At 49.1% G+C, this 14,524-nt stretch overlaps 1 protein-coding gene across 3 annotated transcripts in view; it reads right to left on the reverse strand.

The window, feature by feature from the left end:
- Window positions 1–351: 351 nt before the first annotated feature.
- Window positions 352–14,524, reverse strand: part of Pkig (cAMP-dependent protein kinase inhibitor gamma) — a 67,185-nt gene continuing 53,012 nt past the window's right edge. For all 3 annotated transcript variants that reach the window (XM_055602220.1, XM_055602218.1, XM_055602219.1), the window contains 2 exons: window positions 5,441–5,614; window positions 352–1,066 (listed from right to left, as the gene is read on the reverse strand). In XM_055602220.1, coding sequence (XP_055458195.1) covers window positions 987–1,066; window positions 5,441–5,591 — 231 coding nt within the window. In that variant the 5' untranslated portion in view covers window positions 5,592–5,614 and the 3' untranslated portion in view covers window positions 352–986. The remainder of the gene's footprint in view (window positions 1,067–5,440; window positions 5,615–14,524) is intronic.

Raw genomic sequence — 14,524 nt, forward strand, 5'->3', positions numbered from 1 at the left:
GGACTGGATTTAGTTATAAACTACCATCCATGTCTCACATACATGTGAGGACAGTATGTGAGAGCTGCTTTTCTCTTCCCACCATGTCAGTCTCGGGGATTGAACTCAGGCTGTCAGGCTTGGCAGCAAGTGCCTTTCCCCACTGATCCATCTCCCAGGCCCCTTTGAGGTTGCTGCAGCTGCGGGCTGTGTGAGGGTGGGGTGAGGCAGGGTTCATCAGATGCCACATGAGGAGTTGTACTGGTCCCCACCGAACAGAGGGCAGCAGTGGAACCCTGCTGGCTGAGGATGTGGGGATGCAAAGCCCAGCTGTGCACTTGGTGGTTAAAAGAAAGAATCTTAAGCCAGTCACACAAACCACCAGCATTTATTTCCTGGGCCTATGTATCAGGCTCTTGGTACAAAGAATTGGTCAGCTAGTTTTGAGTCCAAATCCTTTCCCCAAGCTGGATCTGTGAGGCTCCACAAGGGAACTTAGAGCTGCATAGATCATTACAACTAAGCTTTAAAAGGCTTTCAAGACAAACCAAAAACCAAAACCAAAACAGAAAAATTGATTGTTAGTTCCCCTTCTCTGCTGAAAAAAGATTGTTTTTAAAAAATGTAAAAGAGGTTTTAAAAAAGGGTTAGGGAAGATCTTTCCAAAGTAGACGGCTGGCTGGAAGGGATGAGTGGTGGCCGGACAGTCCCTGTCCAGGTCAGGGCTGCTGACCTGGGGGCAGCGCTTGGCTCAAGCCCCACCTAGCTGAATAAATAACATGTCATGGTGAAGAAGGTGTCTTCAAAGTGTACCTGGGCACCGTGGGGAGGTGAGGGACAGTGGAGCCTGTGGTGTGGGCAGAGGACTTTGCTGGAGTAGAGGCCACAGAGCCCCCATGAGGCTCTCAGTCGGCCTGGCGAGCCTGGGCTATGGGCTCAGAGAAGAGGCTGCAGGGCTGGGCCAGGGCTCCAGTTCCAGGAGGGTACAGCAGGTTTCTCTTCCGGAATCAAGATGAGGTGCTAGTGGCACTGCTCTCAGGCTGGCTGCCGGCCTCCTTGCTGGGGGCACTTCCCTCTGCCTGTCCTCCTGTAGGGGAGAAGAGGAATACGTTTTCTTGAACATTTACACACTATGAAGCACAAGGGGTCTGGAAGAACCAGCCAAACTGATCATTGTGGCCAGCCTTTGGAGCAAGCTAAAAGAGTGCACTGGGGAGGGGGTGACAAGGCCAGAGAGACATTAGCCTGCTCTCTCATGTCTCACTTTTTACCATGGAAAGGCTGCCAGGTCTGCTAGTACAATAAGTCAGAGGCCAGGATTATGGACAGGTGCTAAGCAAGTTCCCAGCAAGGAGGATGGGAGTTTCCGTGAGCACCGTATAGGAGACTCAACCAGGCCAGCTCAGGAGTGCCCACTGTGGCCTGCACATCACACAGTAGAAAGTGCCTGACTCAGCACACCACTGGCAGCATCCATCCCTGATCTACTCCAGCCAGCCAGAAACCTTGGCTAGAGTAAGGCACAGACAGCGGGAGGGTGAGAGGAGCACCTGGCCCACAAGTCCCTGAGTAAGCCAGGTCTCCTCACCCCCAGCTTCTCTCAAGCTCCACTGGAAGGTAGAATCAGCAGCGTCTGCCTCACCCACTTGATAGCAGAGCACCTGGCTTATACTCTGTCCTCATCCTCCCAGGGTCAGCATCCTCCACCTCACAGCCTGGCTATGGGCAAAGCTCAATAGTGAACTTTCAAACCCCATGACACTGTGATGCCACTGAAGGTCTACCTCATTCTGCCATTAGACCTATGCCTATGCGGAGCTCTGGGTCTGACCACTGCGGGCACTCTGTCAATCAATCCACATAGCAACCTGAAGGTGTGGTTAGGGTCATGACACCCATTAAAAAAAACAGGCCCAGGCAAGTTGATGTACCTGAAGTCAAAGGGTGGAGAGCCTGCTTACTGGTGAGCCCTACTCCTTCCACTAAGCAGAATTCTCTGGCATCCATACAGGCTTGTTGGCAGGAAGGCCTCCCAGGGCCCCACAGAGTAGTCTTTGGCCCTGGGTGTTCATGGAAGTAAATAGTGTGGACAGAACTTGGCACTGTGGCTCAAATGTGCCAATCTGAGCCTGCCTGGCCTGAAGCTACCTCCTCTGAGGATGGTGGCTGAACCAAAGCTCTTTCCCACGAGGTTCTTCCGGCCTCTAGAGGCCTAATACCCAATGACTGCTCCAGAAGTAACATTTGCATTTTGTGAGGCCCCCATGAGCTGGGACCCTTTAAACTCCATTTTCTCTGCTCTGTTGCTGGAGACTCTGCACATCACTTTGCAGTAAGCAGTCTGAAAGACGAGACATGCTACAGAGACTCTGTATCCCTCACCTTGGCTGTCAGACTACTGAAACAATGGACCCCAGGATCTCCTGCCAGAGAAAAGCCTAAAGTCCAAGCCAACCAGAGGGATTTTTCTCCTGGAAAGAGATCTGCAACTTGTCAGAGCTTGAGGACTGTGGGCTGTAAACAATGAAGGATCAGTTATATGGGAAGGATGTCTGTGCTGGACAGCTTAGGTATGCACAACTCTGGTCTCTACTCAATCTACCCTCATGGCAGGGTCCCAAAGATGAGTTTGGAGCGGTTACTTGATCTCTTTGTCCCTCTTCCCAATGTGGCCACACTGAATAAATTTCCTTTTCTTGCTCTTCATATTAACTTGGCCCTTTTAAATTTATTTTTATTTTTCATGTATGAGTTTTGCCTAATGTATGTTTTGCTTCCATGTATTCATGGTACCTTTGGAGGACAAAAGCTGGTATTGGATCTCCTGGAACTAGAGCTGCTATGAAGTAGCCTTGACTACGGAGCCACTGCTCCAGCTCCTAATTCTGCTCTTGCAATTGGCTTATTGAGGACTGGCGTCTAAATCTGGTTTGTTGGAGCATAAGCTGTGAACCTAAGTCCTCTCAAACAATCATATTTCCTATGAGCCAGCTCTCCCTTAGTTGGGGAGAAGGTCCTCTCCTATCAGTCCCAAGGAGGAAAGAAACTTGTGCTGCCCAGGGTCAGTAAAAACCCCCACCCCCGACTGGCCTGTGGTTTTTCTTCCTATTAGGCAAACTAAAGCAACATCTGTGCTCCATGTCTGAGAAGACACCAGGGACAGACAAATCTGTGTACAGCATGCTGGAGAGTACTCACACATCAGGCAGGCCACAGGCTCAAGGAGACCAGAAAGCCAGGACGACTTCTACTATGAGAACTATGGTCCTGTTCTACTTAGGTTATGATTGGCCCTTGGAAGTTGGGGCAGAGAAAACTCTGGGACCCTTGGCCTGCCAGGTCAGAATCTCAGGAGAAGCATTTAAGGCTGTGTCCTCGGCCTATGAGTCTGCTGGACTCAGAAATGCCTGAACACAGTTTACTGTGAGGCCTTCATGCAAGGTTTCTCAAAGCTGGTCACTCTGCCTCTACTCTTATCAGAGGTGCTCTGATCTGTGGCAGCGAGCACTGTTCTGTCCTCATGTCTTCTCTTTAGACATCAGTCACAGTGGCTAGCAAGCACCATGTACTGGGAGGACCTAAAACCCCAGAGACTCTCAGGCAAGGCAAACAGTATTGAAAGGGCCTGTATGAGGGACCAGCAGCTGTGATGGCTGAGGGAGGGAGGAAGGAAGGCAGGAGACAAAGCTGATTAGGGCACAGAAGCCTTGAAGAAACCCTTGGCACTGTGCCTGGTGTGCCAGCTGGGCACACTGCTCATTCTGCTGGACAGTAAGCAGCCACTGAATCACATGCCAAACACTGCCAGTCACAGAGGGGATGAGACAGCCTATGCTGGAGCATCTCAGTTCAGAGGTGGTGCTGTGCTTACAGGGCCATGGAGACAAAGGGAGAAAGGAGGCGCCTCTGCTTGAGACGAGCTGTGGTCAGGGAAGGCCTTAGCACAAAAGGCACCACAATGAGAAGCAACTGCCACATGAGAACCAGGGAGTCGGTGAAGAAGCCCACTATGGCTTTGGAGAGCCTGCAGGCCTTTACTCTGACCGGGAGATAAGGTAAAACGTGAGGAATAAGAGTTGAGGATGTAGAGGAGTATGGCATGAGTACCGTGGAGATGTCCAACCCTGAGCAAAAAGTAGGGACCCGCACAAGGGAGGACAAGGCCTCCATCAGAAAAACTGGGTGAGTCTCCAGGGGAAAGAGGTCAGGCACTCTCTCAAGGCATAGAGACTGTCATACTATGACCACTTGCTGAATGAGCCTAGGAAAACTTGCAAATTCTCTTGGCCTTAGTTGATCTATCACATGAAAGGTTGAATCTGCTCTTTCTTCCTCAGTCACTTCTGGGCAATGAGGACCAAGAACTCTAGACTAGGGCCACACAATGTGGCAAAGACAATGTTATGGATCTGCAAGGACCAGCTGCTACTGGAGTAACACAGTAGGAAGCTGCAGTGCACTCTGGGAAGTGATATAGCAAGCGTGGTCTCCATGCCTGCAGCAGAGAGGAACTGGTAGGGAAGGCTTCCCAAGCAAGGAAGGGTCTATGGCAAACTGCAGGCCTGACCTGAACAGAGTACTCTGGGGGAATGGAGGGAGAAGTGGAGAGCAGGGTCTCCCAGACAATACTGGGTCCTCTTGGTTTCTTTTTTAGGTTATTCAGCCTCTGGTTACAAACTGCCTGCCATGTAGAGGAATAACAGAGGCCCTCTCTCCTGGAGCTTAATGTCAAAGAAAAGAGACCTCTGAGAATAATGTGACAGGGGCAGAATATTAGCTCTCAGGAGGCCTCTTGGAGCATCTGCTAAACTTGACCGGAGAGTAAACGGGCAGCAGGTGGCCCCAGCTCCACTTGGGGCTGATCTATTCAGGGGCAACAGTGAGGTCAAGGCCCTGACAAGGAAGCCCTTCCCCATTACAGAGAACCAGACAGATGGGGGCGGGGGGAAGGCGTGGGTAACAAGGCATGAGTAGAAGCCAAGAGCAAGCAGGCTGGCCAGTAGTGCATGACTTCTGCAGAGCACTAAAGAGCAGCTTGGCTCTGAGTGTTCCCAGGGAGTCTGGGGCAGAAGTCTGAAAGGACGGGTATGGCTGGCTAATCCTGCTATCTGCTGTGCAAGGGAAGGGACTCCTAATGAACAAATCATGTGATGTTGTGTGGATGGGGAAAGGCATGGAACAAGGCAGAGGGGGTTGGGATCTATCACAGAGATCTGACAGGGCTTATTGGTGGAGTGGGGGCAAAAAGGAAGGGAAGTGCCCTAGATGTCCACTGGAGCCCTCAGAACCAGGATGCTGGCAAGCTCCACCCTAGACATTGGCTGGGCTCTGCCAACAATCACGGCCAGCCCCAATTTAAATGTAGCTGCTTCTCTGAGGAAGTGCAGGACCCAGAGGCTACCAAGTGCTCGCACAGTACCTCCCCACCTGCCCATGGGGATGTTGGGGCATTGGCTCTGACCTGCCCCCTCAAGTGCTAGCTCGCCCATGTCTCCAGCTAGCTTCCGCACGCTCACAGCCTCCGAGTCACCCTGGATGTCAGGGACTGCATTCCGACGGCCTGTCCGGTCACAGGAGATGAAGTCTGAGTAGGAGGACTCGACCTCCATCATGCCTGTTGCATCGCTCCTCAGGCCTGTGGGGACAGGAGCAGGAGAGTAGTAGTGAGACACTAATATTCTCTGATAAAATAACACTATTGCCTTTCCCTGAAGACTGAGCACAGAAGGCACAGGAAACCGAAACCAAACATAAGAATGTAATTCCAGTTAAACTGCTATCCTCATCTTAAAGAACAAGCACATGACTTTAATCTCAGCACTCAAGAGGCAGAAGCAGGAGGGATCTCTGCAAGCTCCAGGCCAGACAGGTCTAATGAGTTCCAGGACACTGAGGGCTATGTAGAGACAAAGAAAGAAAAAAGAAGAAAAGAAAAAAAGAAAGAGAAGAGAAAAAGAAAAGAAAAAATAAAGGAAAAGAAGAGAAAAGGAAGGAAGGAAAGAAAGAATGATTATGCATGAGGACCAGGGAGATGGCCCACTGGGTAAAGGTGCTTGTCACCAAGCCTGAAGATCTGAGTTCAGTCCCCAAAAACCATGTGGTAGAAAGAGAGAACTAACTTCTGCACATTATCCTTGGACAGTCACACCTGCACTGTGCACCTCCTGGATACACATATGCACACACGCACGCGTGATGAAATAAATGTAGAAAGTATCTTTACAAAGAACATGTATTCCATCTTCATTCAAAGTAAAGGTGGTGACCAGCATTCCACACTTACCATACCCCGTGCCCAGTACTGATAAGAGACTAAAGAGGGAGCAAAGAGCAAGTCAACACCATTCTCTACCTCACAGAGCTTAGAGTTCACCATTGCTTAGGTCGAGACCATGTGTTCAGGGCTTCAGGGACCTGAACAAGACTGAGACTCGGGAAGTGACATGTCAGTCGAGATCCAAGGGTGGCATGGGAAGACTCTGAGCATGGTGGTTTACACCTGTAACCCCAGCACTGAAGAGACCGAGGCAGGAGGATTTCCGAGGCGAGTTTGAGGCCAGCCTGAGCTATACAGTTGCACAGGGAGCTCTGGGCTAATAGAATGAGACCCTGTCTCCAATAAAAATTTAAAATATAAAGAGAAAGGCAGAGAATGTCCCAAGGAAGAGAACAGCAAGTACTAAGGCTCCGAGGAAGAAAGGGTATGGTAGAAGAGCAGAGAAGTCTTGCAGGAGGGGACAGTGACATAGGGGGACACTAAGGGTGAGCAGAGGCGGACATCATCCTGGAGGAGTTTTAGGTAAGGTCACGAAGACAGCCATGGTTTGTGGGGTACAGTAGGAGGCTTCTGGGCAGGTCAGATGTGAGAAGGCTGCAGGGACCACACAGGCACTGTGATACAGGGAATTTTGGTTTCTGACATACGTCAGGAGTTGGACAGAGACGTGGCTACTGAGAGGGGACTCACGGAGGAGCACTTGGGATGCCAGGAGAGTGGAAAGCAACCAACTGTTCACTAGTTAATTCCCTGACTGGCTTCAAGGTTCCCATGAGTCTTCCAATGGAGACAGTAGGGAGAGCACATGGAGGACGTTGGAGTGGAAGAAGGGCGTGAAACCAGGAACACTCGCTGCCATGTGGTGGACAATGGTCCAGAGAGAAGAGAGCCAAGGATGTAAGGAAGGAACATACCATACATTATACATTATACTTCATAGCCTATTAGGAGCAAACACCCTGCCTCTCTGGCCAGTTTCCCCATCTGTAAAATGAAGGCACGGCAAAATTTTGTGCGAGGCAGTACCCCCTGCACCCAGAAGATGGCGCACCCTGCCTATCTGTCTTAGCTGTGGCAAGGGTCTCTGCTGAAGAAATTCCTGGAGGTGCTTTCTTCTACTGGTCACTCTGCCTCCCCTTCCTTTGGGAAAACTGAAACCTTAGCACAGCTAAAACGGCCTGTTAAAATGGTGATCACGTTGTAGCAACAAGTACAAATGACAATGCTGCCAGTAGAAAGAGTGGTGAAGACAGTCAAGGAGTGCCGTTTTACTTCATCCCTCTTGATGGTCCTCGATGGTCCCACCCAGGAAATATATGCACTGTGTGTGCTTTATACCCTGACCTAGCGGGGCTCAGGCTCAGATGTTTCCCCACGTGACACCAGCTGCCCACAGGATGGGTCAGATCCTGGGCGCCCCACACCATCTGTTGCAGCCTCTTTCCTCAGCTCTTTTCCAGTTAGAACATCAGTTCCATGAAAAAAGGGATTTGAGTCTGGATTTTCAATGCACCAGACTGAAAGGCCTGATCTTGGCAGCTAAGCCAATCTGCTCTGCTGCTTCCTTCCAAGATGCTCCACTCGGCACCTGCTACAGAGGAGGGCTCTATAAATACACCTGGATCACATTGCTTTCACCCACCCACTCCCAACCCCTACCCCGCCTGCTCCCTATCTGTGGGATAATAGAATGACCCCAGGGGCTGCAGGAAGGCTGCACTCATCTTTCCAGGATTTGACACCAGCAGGAGTTGCCTGCGAATCTGAGGTGCTAGCCTCTCACTGGGACAGACTCCCTGGGGCTCTGACCTTGCTCTGGCTCCATCTGACCTCTGGGCTGCACGGGGGCAGAAAGCTGATGCTGTTGCCACAGAGAAAGATCACTGCCAAGCTCCAAACCCAGTCCTGGAAAGCACCTATCCCCATTTCCCCGGGAACAGTGATTCCAAACACAGCTCTGGGGAATTTTCTAACTCAACACACAAACATCCAAGTTCACTTTTCTCTCATGTCTGTGTTCTTCATCCTGTGGTGGCATAGGCCTGGAATCACAGCCATTTAGGGTGCCAGGGAAGGATGATCTTGGGTCCAGCTGGCCTGAGCTACATAGCAAGATCCTGTCTCAACAGACAGACAAACATGAGGAAATGTTCATATATACCATTAAGTAAAATAAAATCATATAATCACATGAGTATTTAAATTGTGATTTTGTTTTTGTTTGTTTCTGAGACTGTTTCTCTATATAGTCCTGGCTGTTCTGGACTCTCTTTGTAGACCAGACTGGCCTTGAACTCTGAGATTTGCCTGCCTCTGCCTCTCAAGTGCTGGGACTAAAGGTGTGCACCACCACCACCTGGCTTTAATGTGTAGCACAGGCTAGTCTCAAAGTCAGATCCTCCTGCTTCCACCTCCTTCAGCAAATCCTACAAGTGTGTGCCACAACTGGCAAAAACTGATTTTTGAGTATTTTTTTTTTCTTCTCTACTTTTCTGAGATGGTCTCATGTAGCACAGGCTGACCCCGAATTCACCATGTAACCAAGGCTGGCCTGATACTCCTGATCAGCCTGTCTCTACTTCCCAACTGCTGGGATTACAGGTATGCAGCACAGCTGGCTTACTTTCTAAATCTTCCTTAGGGAAATGATTTGCTTTTATTATTAATTATTATTAGTGCTGGAGATGTGCCCCAAGGCCTTCTGCATGCTAGGCAGTGTCCTACCATTCAACTACAACCCTAGCCCATAAATTATTGAGCTTTAAGATTGTGTGCATGAGGAATAAAACAAAGTACAAATGGGAGGATGCAAGAATTGAGTGTCTCTACTCCATTCCAGTCTCCCCAATCACAGTATACCTTCCAGAAAAGTCTGTGACACACAAAATCCCTCCCTTCCTCCTTCCCTTCCTTTTCCCTTAAGATTTTTGTAAACAAAATTTTCAGTTATTCTTTTATATCTTTATTATTATTGTGCGTGTACATGAAGTGGGTGTAGGTGTGTGGGAGCCACATGCTCCCATGGGAATCAGAGGACATCTTTGGGAGCTCTCTCCATGTCGTTCTGGGGTCTGAACTCTGGCAGTCAGGCCTGTGAGGCAAGAGCCCCTACCCACTAAAACCATTTTCCTTTCTCTTCTTCTTGGGGGAAAGGTCTCACACAATGGACCAGGCTGGGCTGGATCTCACTCTGTACCCCAGGTGGGCCTCCAACTCACAGCAATCCTCCTGCCTTAGCTTCCCAGATGCTAGGATTACAGGCATGAGCTACTGTGACTGGCCAAAACTTTACTTTTCATCTTGTTTTCTCCATTTAAGCTTATGTCTTATAAATAAGTCCAAACTACCCCGAGAACCATGTACAATGATTACATCAAAACACTGAAACTACATCCACAGTCTTCGCAGTCCTCAGCTGCTAGCCGCTGAGTGAGCCTCTGTGGTCACTGCCCAGACTGATTCAATTACCCTCCCCGTAAGACCTGGGGTTTGTTTCCTTAAAAGCAGAACTGACACATCAAGGGCTCTGTGCTTTTTCACTGTCAGAAGTCCTGCCCAATTCTTCTCCAGATGCTGTTTTATTTTCATTTCCATTTCAACCCACCTTGTGCTGCTAAAACAAAATACCTAAGCCTGGACCACCTCAGCCCCATGTTTCATATGAGTACAGAATGTATACAGAATCAAGATTTGAACGACCACTAGTCACTCTTTTATAATCTCCCTGTCACAAGGGCAAACACCATCATCTTTCCTACTTAACTGAATAAATAATAAACTATTAATAGCCAGAATCCTACTTCAGAGTGGCCATGCTGGGTCACTGTCAGCAGCTTGTGCACAGGACTCTTCTAGCCCCTACTTGAGAAATGAGGAAACTGAAGCTGGGAAGTAGAGTGACTTCAACTTCTCAGATCACTGACGTTCTTCAAGGCCAGCACCTAACAATGGTGCCCCCATGCTGTCTTTTTCGCTCCTCAGTGTTTCCTCTTGTTGCTCTGTACATCTCTGAATCCTGTGGCATGGCCATTCACTTGCTCAGTATCAACTCACTCATGCTGAGATGAAGACACCTAGATGACATCATTATGAAGAACAACATCCTCTTCCTTCTTAGGCTTCTCTTGCTTTTTCTTTCTCCTTGGCAACGTGTTACCTCTATAATCTGTTGCCCAAAACAAAACTCTATGGCCCTCAGCTCAGGCCTCCCTCAGTTTCCTCTCTCAGGAGTCACCTGCACACAGCACCTACACATAAGCCGGAGCACCACACAAGCTGGCCTTTCCTTCTCGCATTTTCACCTGCTCCCTACCTCTACCTCTCGCTCACCCTTAAGTCTTTCATCCTCTGCTGGCATGAGGGGAACTCAGGAAAGGAGTCAGGCTCATGATCATACCTGGCTCAGAAACATTCAATGATTAAAAAGAGTAAAACAATGCTGAGTGTGACTGTGTATGCCTGCAATCCCAGCACTCAAGAGGCAGAGGCAGGAGAGTCAGAAGTTTAAGGTCATTTTTGATGGTACAGTATATTCAAAGCCAGTCTGGGCCACAAGAGACCCAATCTTAAAAAAAAATTAAATAAGGCACACACCTGATCCATTCACACACACAGACATAAGAATGTTCTCAATAAATGGTCACTAACATGGGGCATCTGTGCTGCTTTCTCCCCTTAGCCTTGGCCCAGCAGAGCAACATCTTTGATGCATTCAGGATCAGGACAGGGCCTGGCCTATAGCAGGTGCTCGACAAATATTTGGTCAGTTATCAGAAAGCTTATGGCAAAATTAACTGATAGACACTCCAAAGCCCACCTAGAAAAGGCTGTTTTTTTCAAGCCTCAGAAAAAACTGAAGCTCAAATCAAATGAGATTGCTAGAGGGTCATAGTGGCACACACCTTTAATCCCAGGAGACAGAGGCAGGTGGATTTCTGTGAGTCTGAGGCCACCTGGTTTACACAGGGAGTTCTAGACCAGACAGGGTGACATAGTAAAGCCTGATCATAAGTAGTAATAATAAGAACAATAGGAGAGTGTTTTACCCAAGGTTCTAGAATCTACAGGTCCTAATGCCTAGTGCAGAGCTCACTGCTGTCATCATTCCTGCTGACATCGCTGAGGTCAAAGGCTGCCAGTGTGCTGCAGTGGAACTCATCTAGGGCAGCTGTCCAGCCAGCCTCCCTACTTACCACGTGGGACACATTGGATGGATGCTGCCCTTTGCCCCTGCGCCATGGGAGCAACCAAAACTCTCTTGAAGTTTATGGGCTGAAGTGAAGATGCGGTAAGGATACAAGCTTACAGGGTCTGAAAAGTTCCCTGAGATATGAGAGGTGCCAATGAATAAAACATTGCTGTGTCCCACTGTAGCTGAGCTGCCAGTAAACCTTCCCTTCTGACATTTCACTCGGCTCCTTTGTTTACTCTCTGTTTAAAGGTGCTGCAGACAGCCAAAAACCTATACCTTCTCCTGTGCTTTTGCTGCTGGGTGGAACAGAAATTCTACCTGTCCACAATCCTGGCCGGCATGTGCTCTATTCTACCTGAGAGACCTAGCTCATGGACAGAGTTCAGTACGTGATGACCTGTGTTCTAGACTCTAGGGGGAAAGAGCAAAGAATGGGCCCTGCATCACAACAGCCTTGAAGGTCTGCCCTGCCCTCACAGCCCTCACACAGGAGGCAGACTCCCAGACCACCCTCTCCTAGCTTCCTTTCCTCCATCTGAATGATAATAGAGTGTGATCTTGAAGTCTCATCCAGCCTGGACATTTCATTGTCCACTTCGACCCATGGATATACTAGGCACCTTAGTGGGTGTGAGGTACACACTGGAGACGAGACAATGTAACCCAAGAGAAGGTTACTGAATGGGCTCATCTACTGTGGCAGATTATAATACTGGCGATGAAAGGAAAGGGCTCTCCAGATGTACACATGGTTCACTTAAAGGTGCTTAAGGTCACCTTTAAGTAAATTGAAAAAAAAAAAAAAAAAAAAAAAAAAAAAAGGTGGTATGCGACATCTGACTATAATCCTAGCACCTGGAAGAAGAGGATGACTCCCAAGACAGTCAAGGCGAGCCTGGTCTACACACAGAACTGCAAAGGGAGACTCCTCAGAAACCAGACAACCAAACTAACAACAAAAATTCTATCTCATACAAACTGAAGATGGCTAGGGAATAATCCAGACAGAGCCAACAGCCAATGTGTCTAATAGCTGCGATCTCAGCCTGTGCTCTGTGGGGTGCAAAAGACCAAAGCTCTGCCTCAATCTCTAGAGGCTTGGGCACCTCTGTGGGCTCTACCTGACCTTGAACACCCAGGCTTGAAAAGAAAAGCCCTTATTTTCAGAGGCCTTGATGTAAGAGGACAAAGCCCCCATAGATGCTTGCTGTCATCCCCACAGGATGGCATCTCCCTCGGGGCTCTCTGCTGCTCTCCCTGGCTCTGGAAACTAAAGAGGCCCTGGGCTGTGCCAAGAGCTACAGTCTGTTCAAGGTTGCAGCTCTTAGTCCTCATTGCTAGGGCAGATTCCATTACAACCCTAAACTGCTTTCCAAATACACTTGAAAGGTCATTTCCTGCCTTTTTTTTTTTTCCTCTTTGAAAAGATGAAATATTTTGCAGAAGTTACAAAAAAAGCAAGCAGATTTTTTTTTTTTAAAAAAACAGAGGACATAGGGTATGGGAGTGTGAAGTGACCTTACGAAAGGTTTCTCAGGGGGGCAAAACTGCCTGGCATCTCTATAGGCAATATGAGCTGTAGATACCTGATGGAAAAGCCAGGATCTACTAATTCAGTAGTCCCCAAATCCTCCCTGTGAAGGAAGCTGGTAGCAGACAGGCAGACAAATCTGGCATCAGAGTGCTCCCTAGTGCCCTAGGGTACGTGCAGTGCAGGACCCAGCATTCAGTACCCATGCAGGGAGCAGTGCTGAGTATGGCTTTGATCAGAGGCCCCAGCAGGCTCCCAGCAGGCTCCCAGCCTCCGCACATGGAAAGCCCAGACTCCCGTTGTCTGAGTGGAGCCGTGAGACCTGCTGTGGGAGGTGGTGTGACAGAAGGAAAGGGTAGGATGATGGGGCATACAAGGGCATCAGTGACTTCCACACTGATAGGGGACAAGAAGACCTTTCTATTTGTTTCTTATTTCTCTGGTCACATTTCCCAAGGGGTACCCTGACACCAGTTCCCTCTGGGTCTCCTGCCTCCACTGGGACCTATATGTTAGAGCTTCTCCCCAAAAACCTCAGTCCTACCATCTGTGTGACAATGGGGGGGGGGGGGAAGAGAGCAATCCCTTCCTTTAACTACTATATGTTCATGGCCCTCAAAGAGCCCCAAACTCTCTAAGAATGTGTGATGCTGCCCGCTTTGTGTGTTACTGGGCTTCCTAGTCAACACAGCCTGTGTTGACTGTCCCTTCCCAGCCTGCCCCTGTCACAGACTGCTGGAGCTGAGAGCTTAGAGCCATTCTTGATTCTCCTCCTCTGCCACCCACCTACAGTTTGTCAATGGATTCCATCATTTCTGCTTGTAAAACAGTTTCGGTGTGCCCACTATATACCCACTAAGTGCCATGCAGAAGCCCTCAACACAGTCCTGCATCCCTCTTACCCCAAAGGCAATTTCCCATGCAGCCCCAGGGTTGTTATTGAAACAGAAACTGGGCCGTGGATTCCTCTGCTTCATTTAACATCAGCAGAACCCTAACCCCTCAAGTGCCACACTGACCCCACCCTGCCTTCCTCTGCAGCCTTTCACCATTTCTACTTTCTTGCTCTGCCACACAGGACCCTCTAAATTCTCAAGCCCAATGTAATTCCTGACCTTTCCAGGCCTCTTCCCTCCATCTGAAGCATTCTCAGCCACTCTCAGCAACTGTGCACTGTAGGTAGGTGGCACCCCTGCCTGGAGGTTTTAAAGGTTCCTGCCTCACTGTGGGAGTCAAGAAAGCCTCATGGTTGGAGGGTATTGCAGTGGACACAACCAGGGATTTGGAGGCTAATGTCTGTCCCCTCAGAGTGGCCTCTTATGATACTGGCCAACTTCCTTGACCAAGGGACAACTGTGAAATATGGGTGTTAAACTGCCTTGAACGTGGCTATGAGGACTCTCAAAGCTCACTATTAACAGAAGTCTAGGTGGTCTCCCTGATTGTATACCATGTCTAAGACAAAGAAAGCATTATAGAGACGGCTTTACTAAAGACAGAGGAGGCACAGAGAGGTCAGTAGCTTGCCCAAGGTCACATGGCAGAT

This window comes from Psammomys obesus, unplaced genomic scaffold (assembly GCF_907164565.1).
Source record: "Psammomys obesus unplaced genomic scaffold, mPsaObe1.curated_primary_1811, whole genome shotgun sequence".
Classification (NCBI taxonomy): Eukaryota; Metazoa; Chordata; class Mammalia; order Rodentia; family Muridae; genus Psammomys; species Psammomys obesus.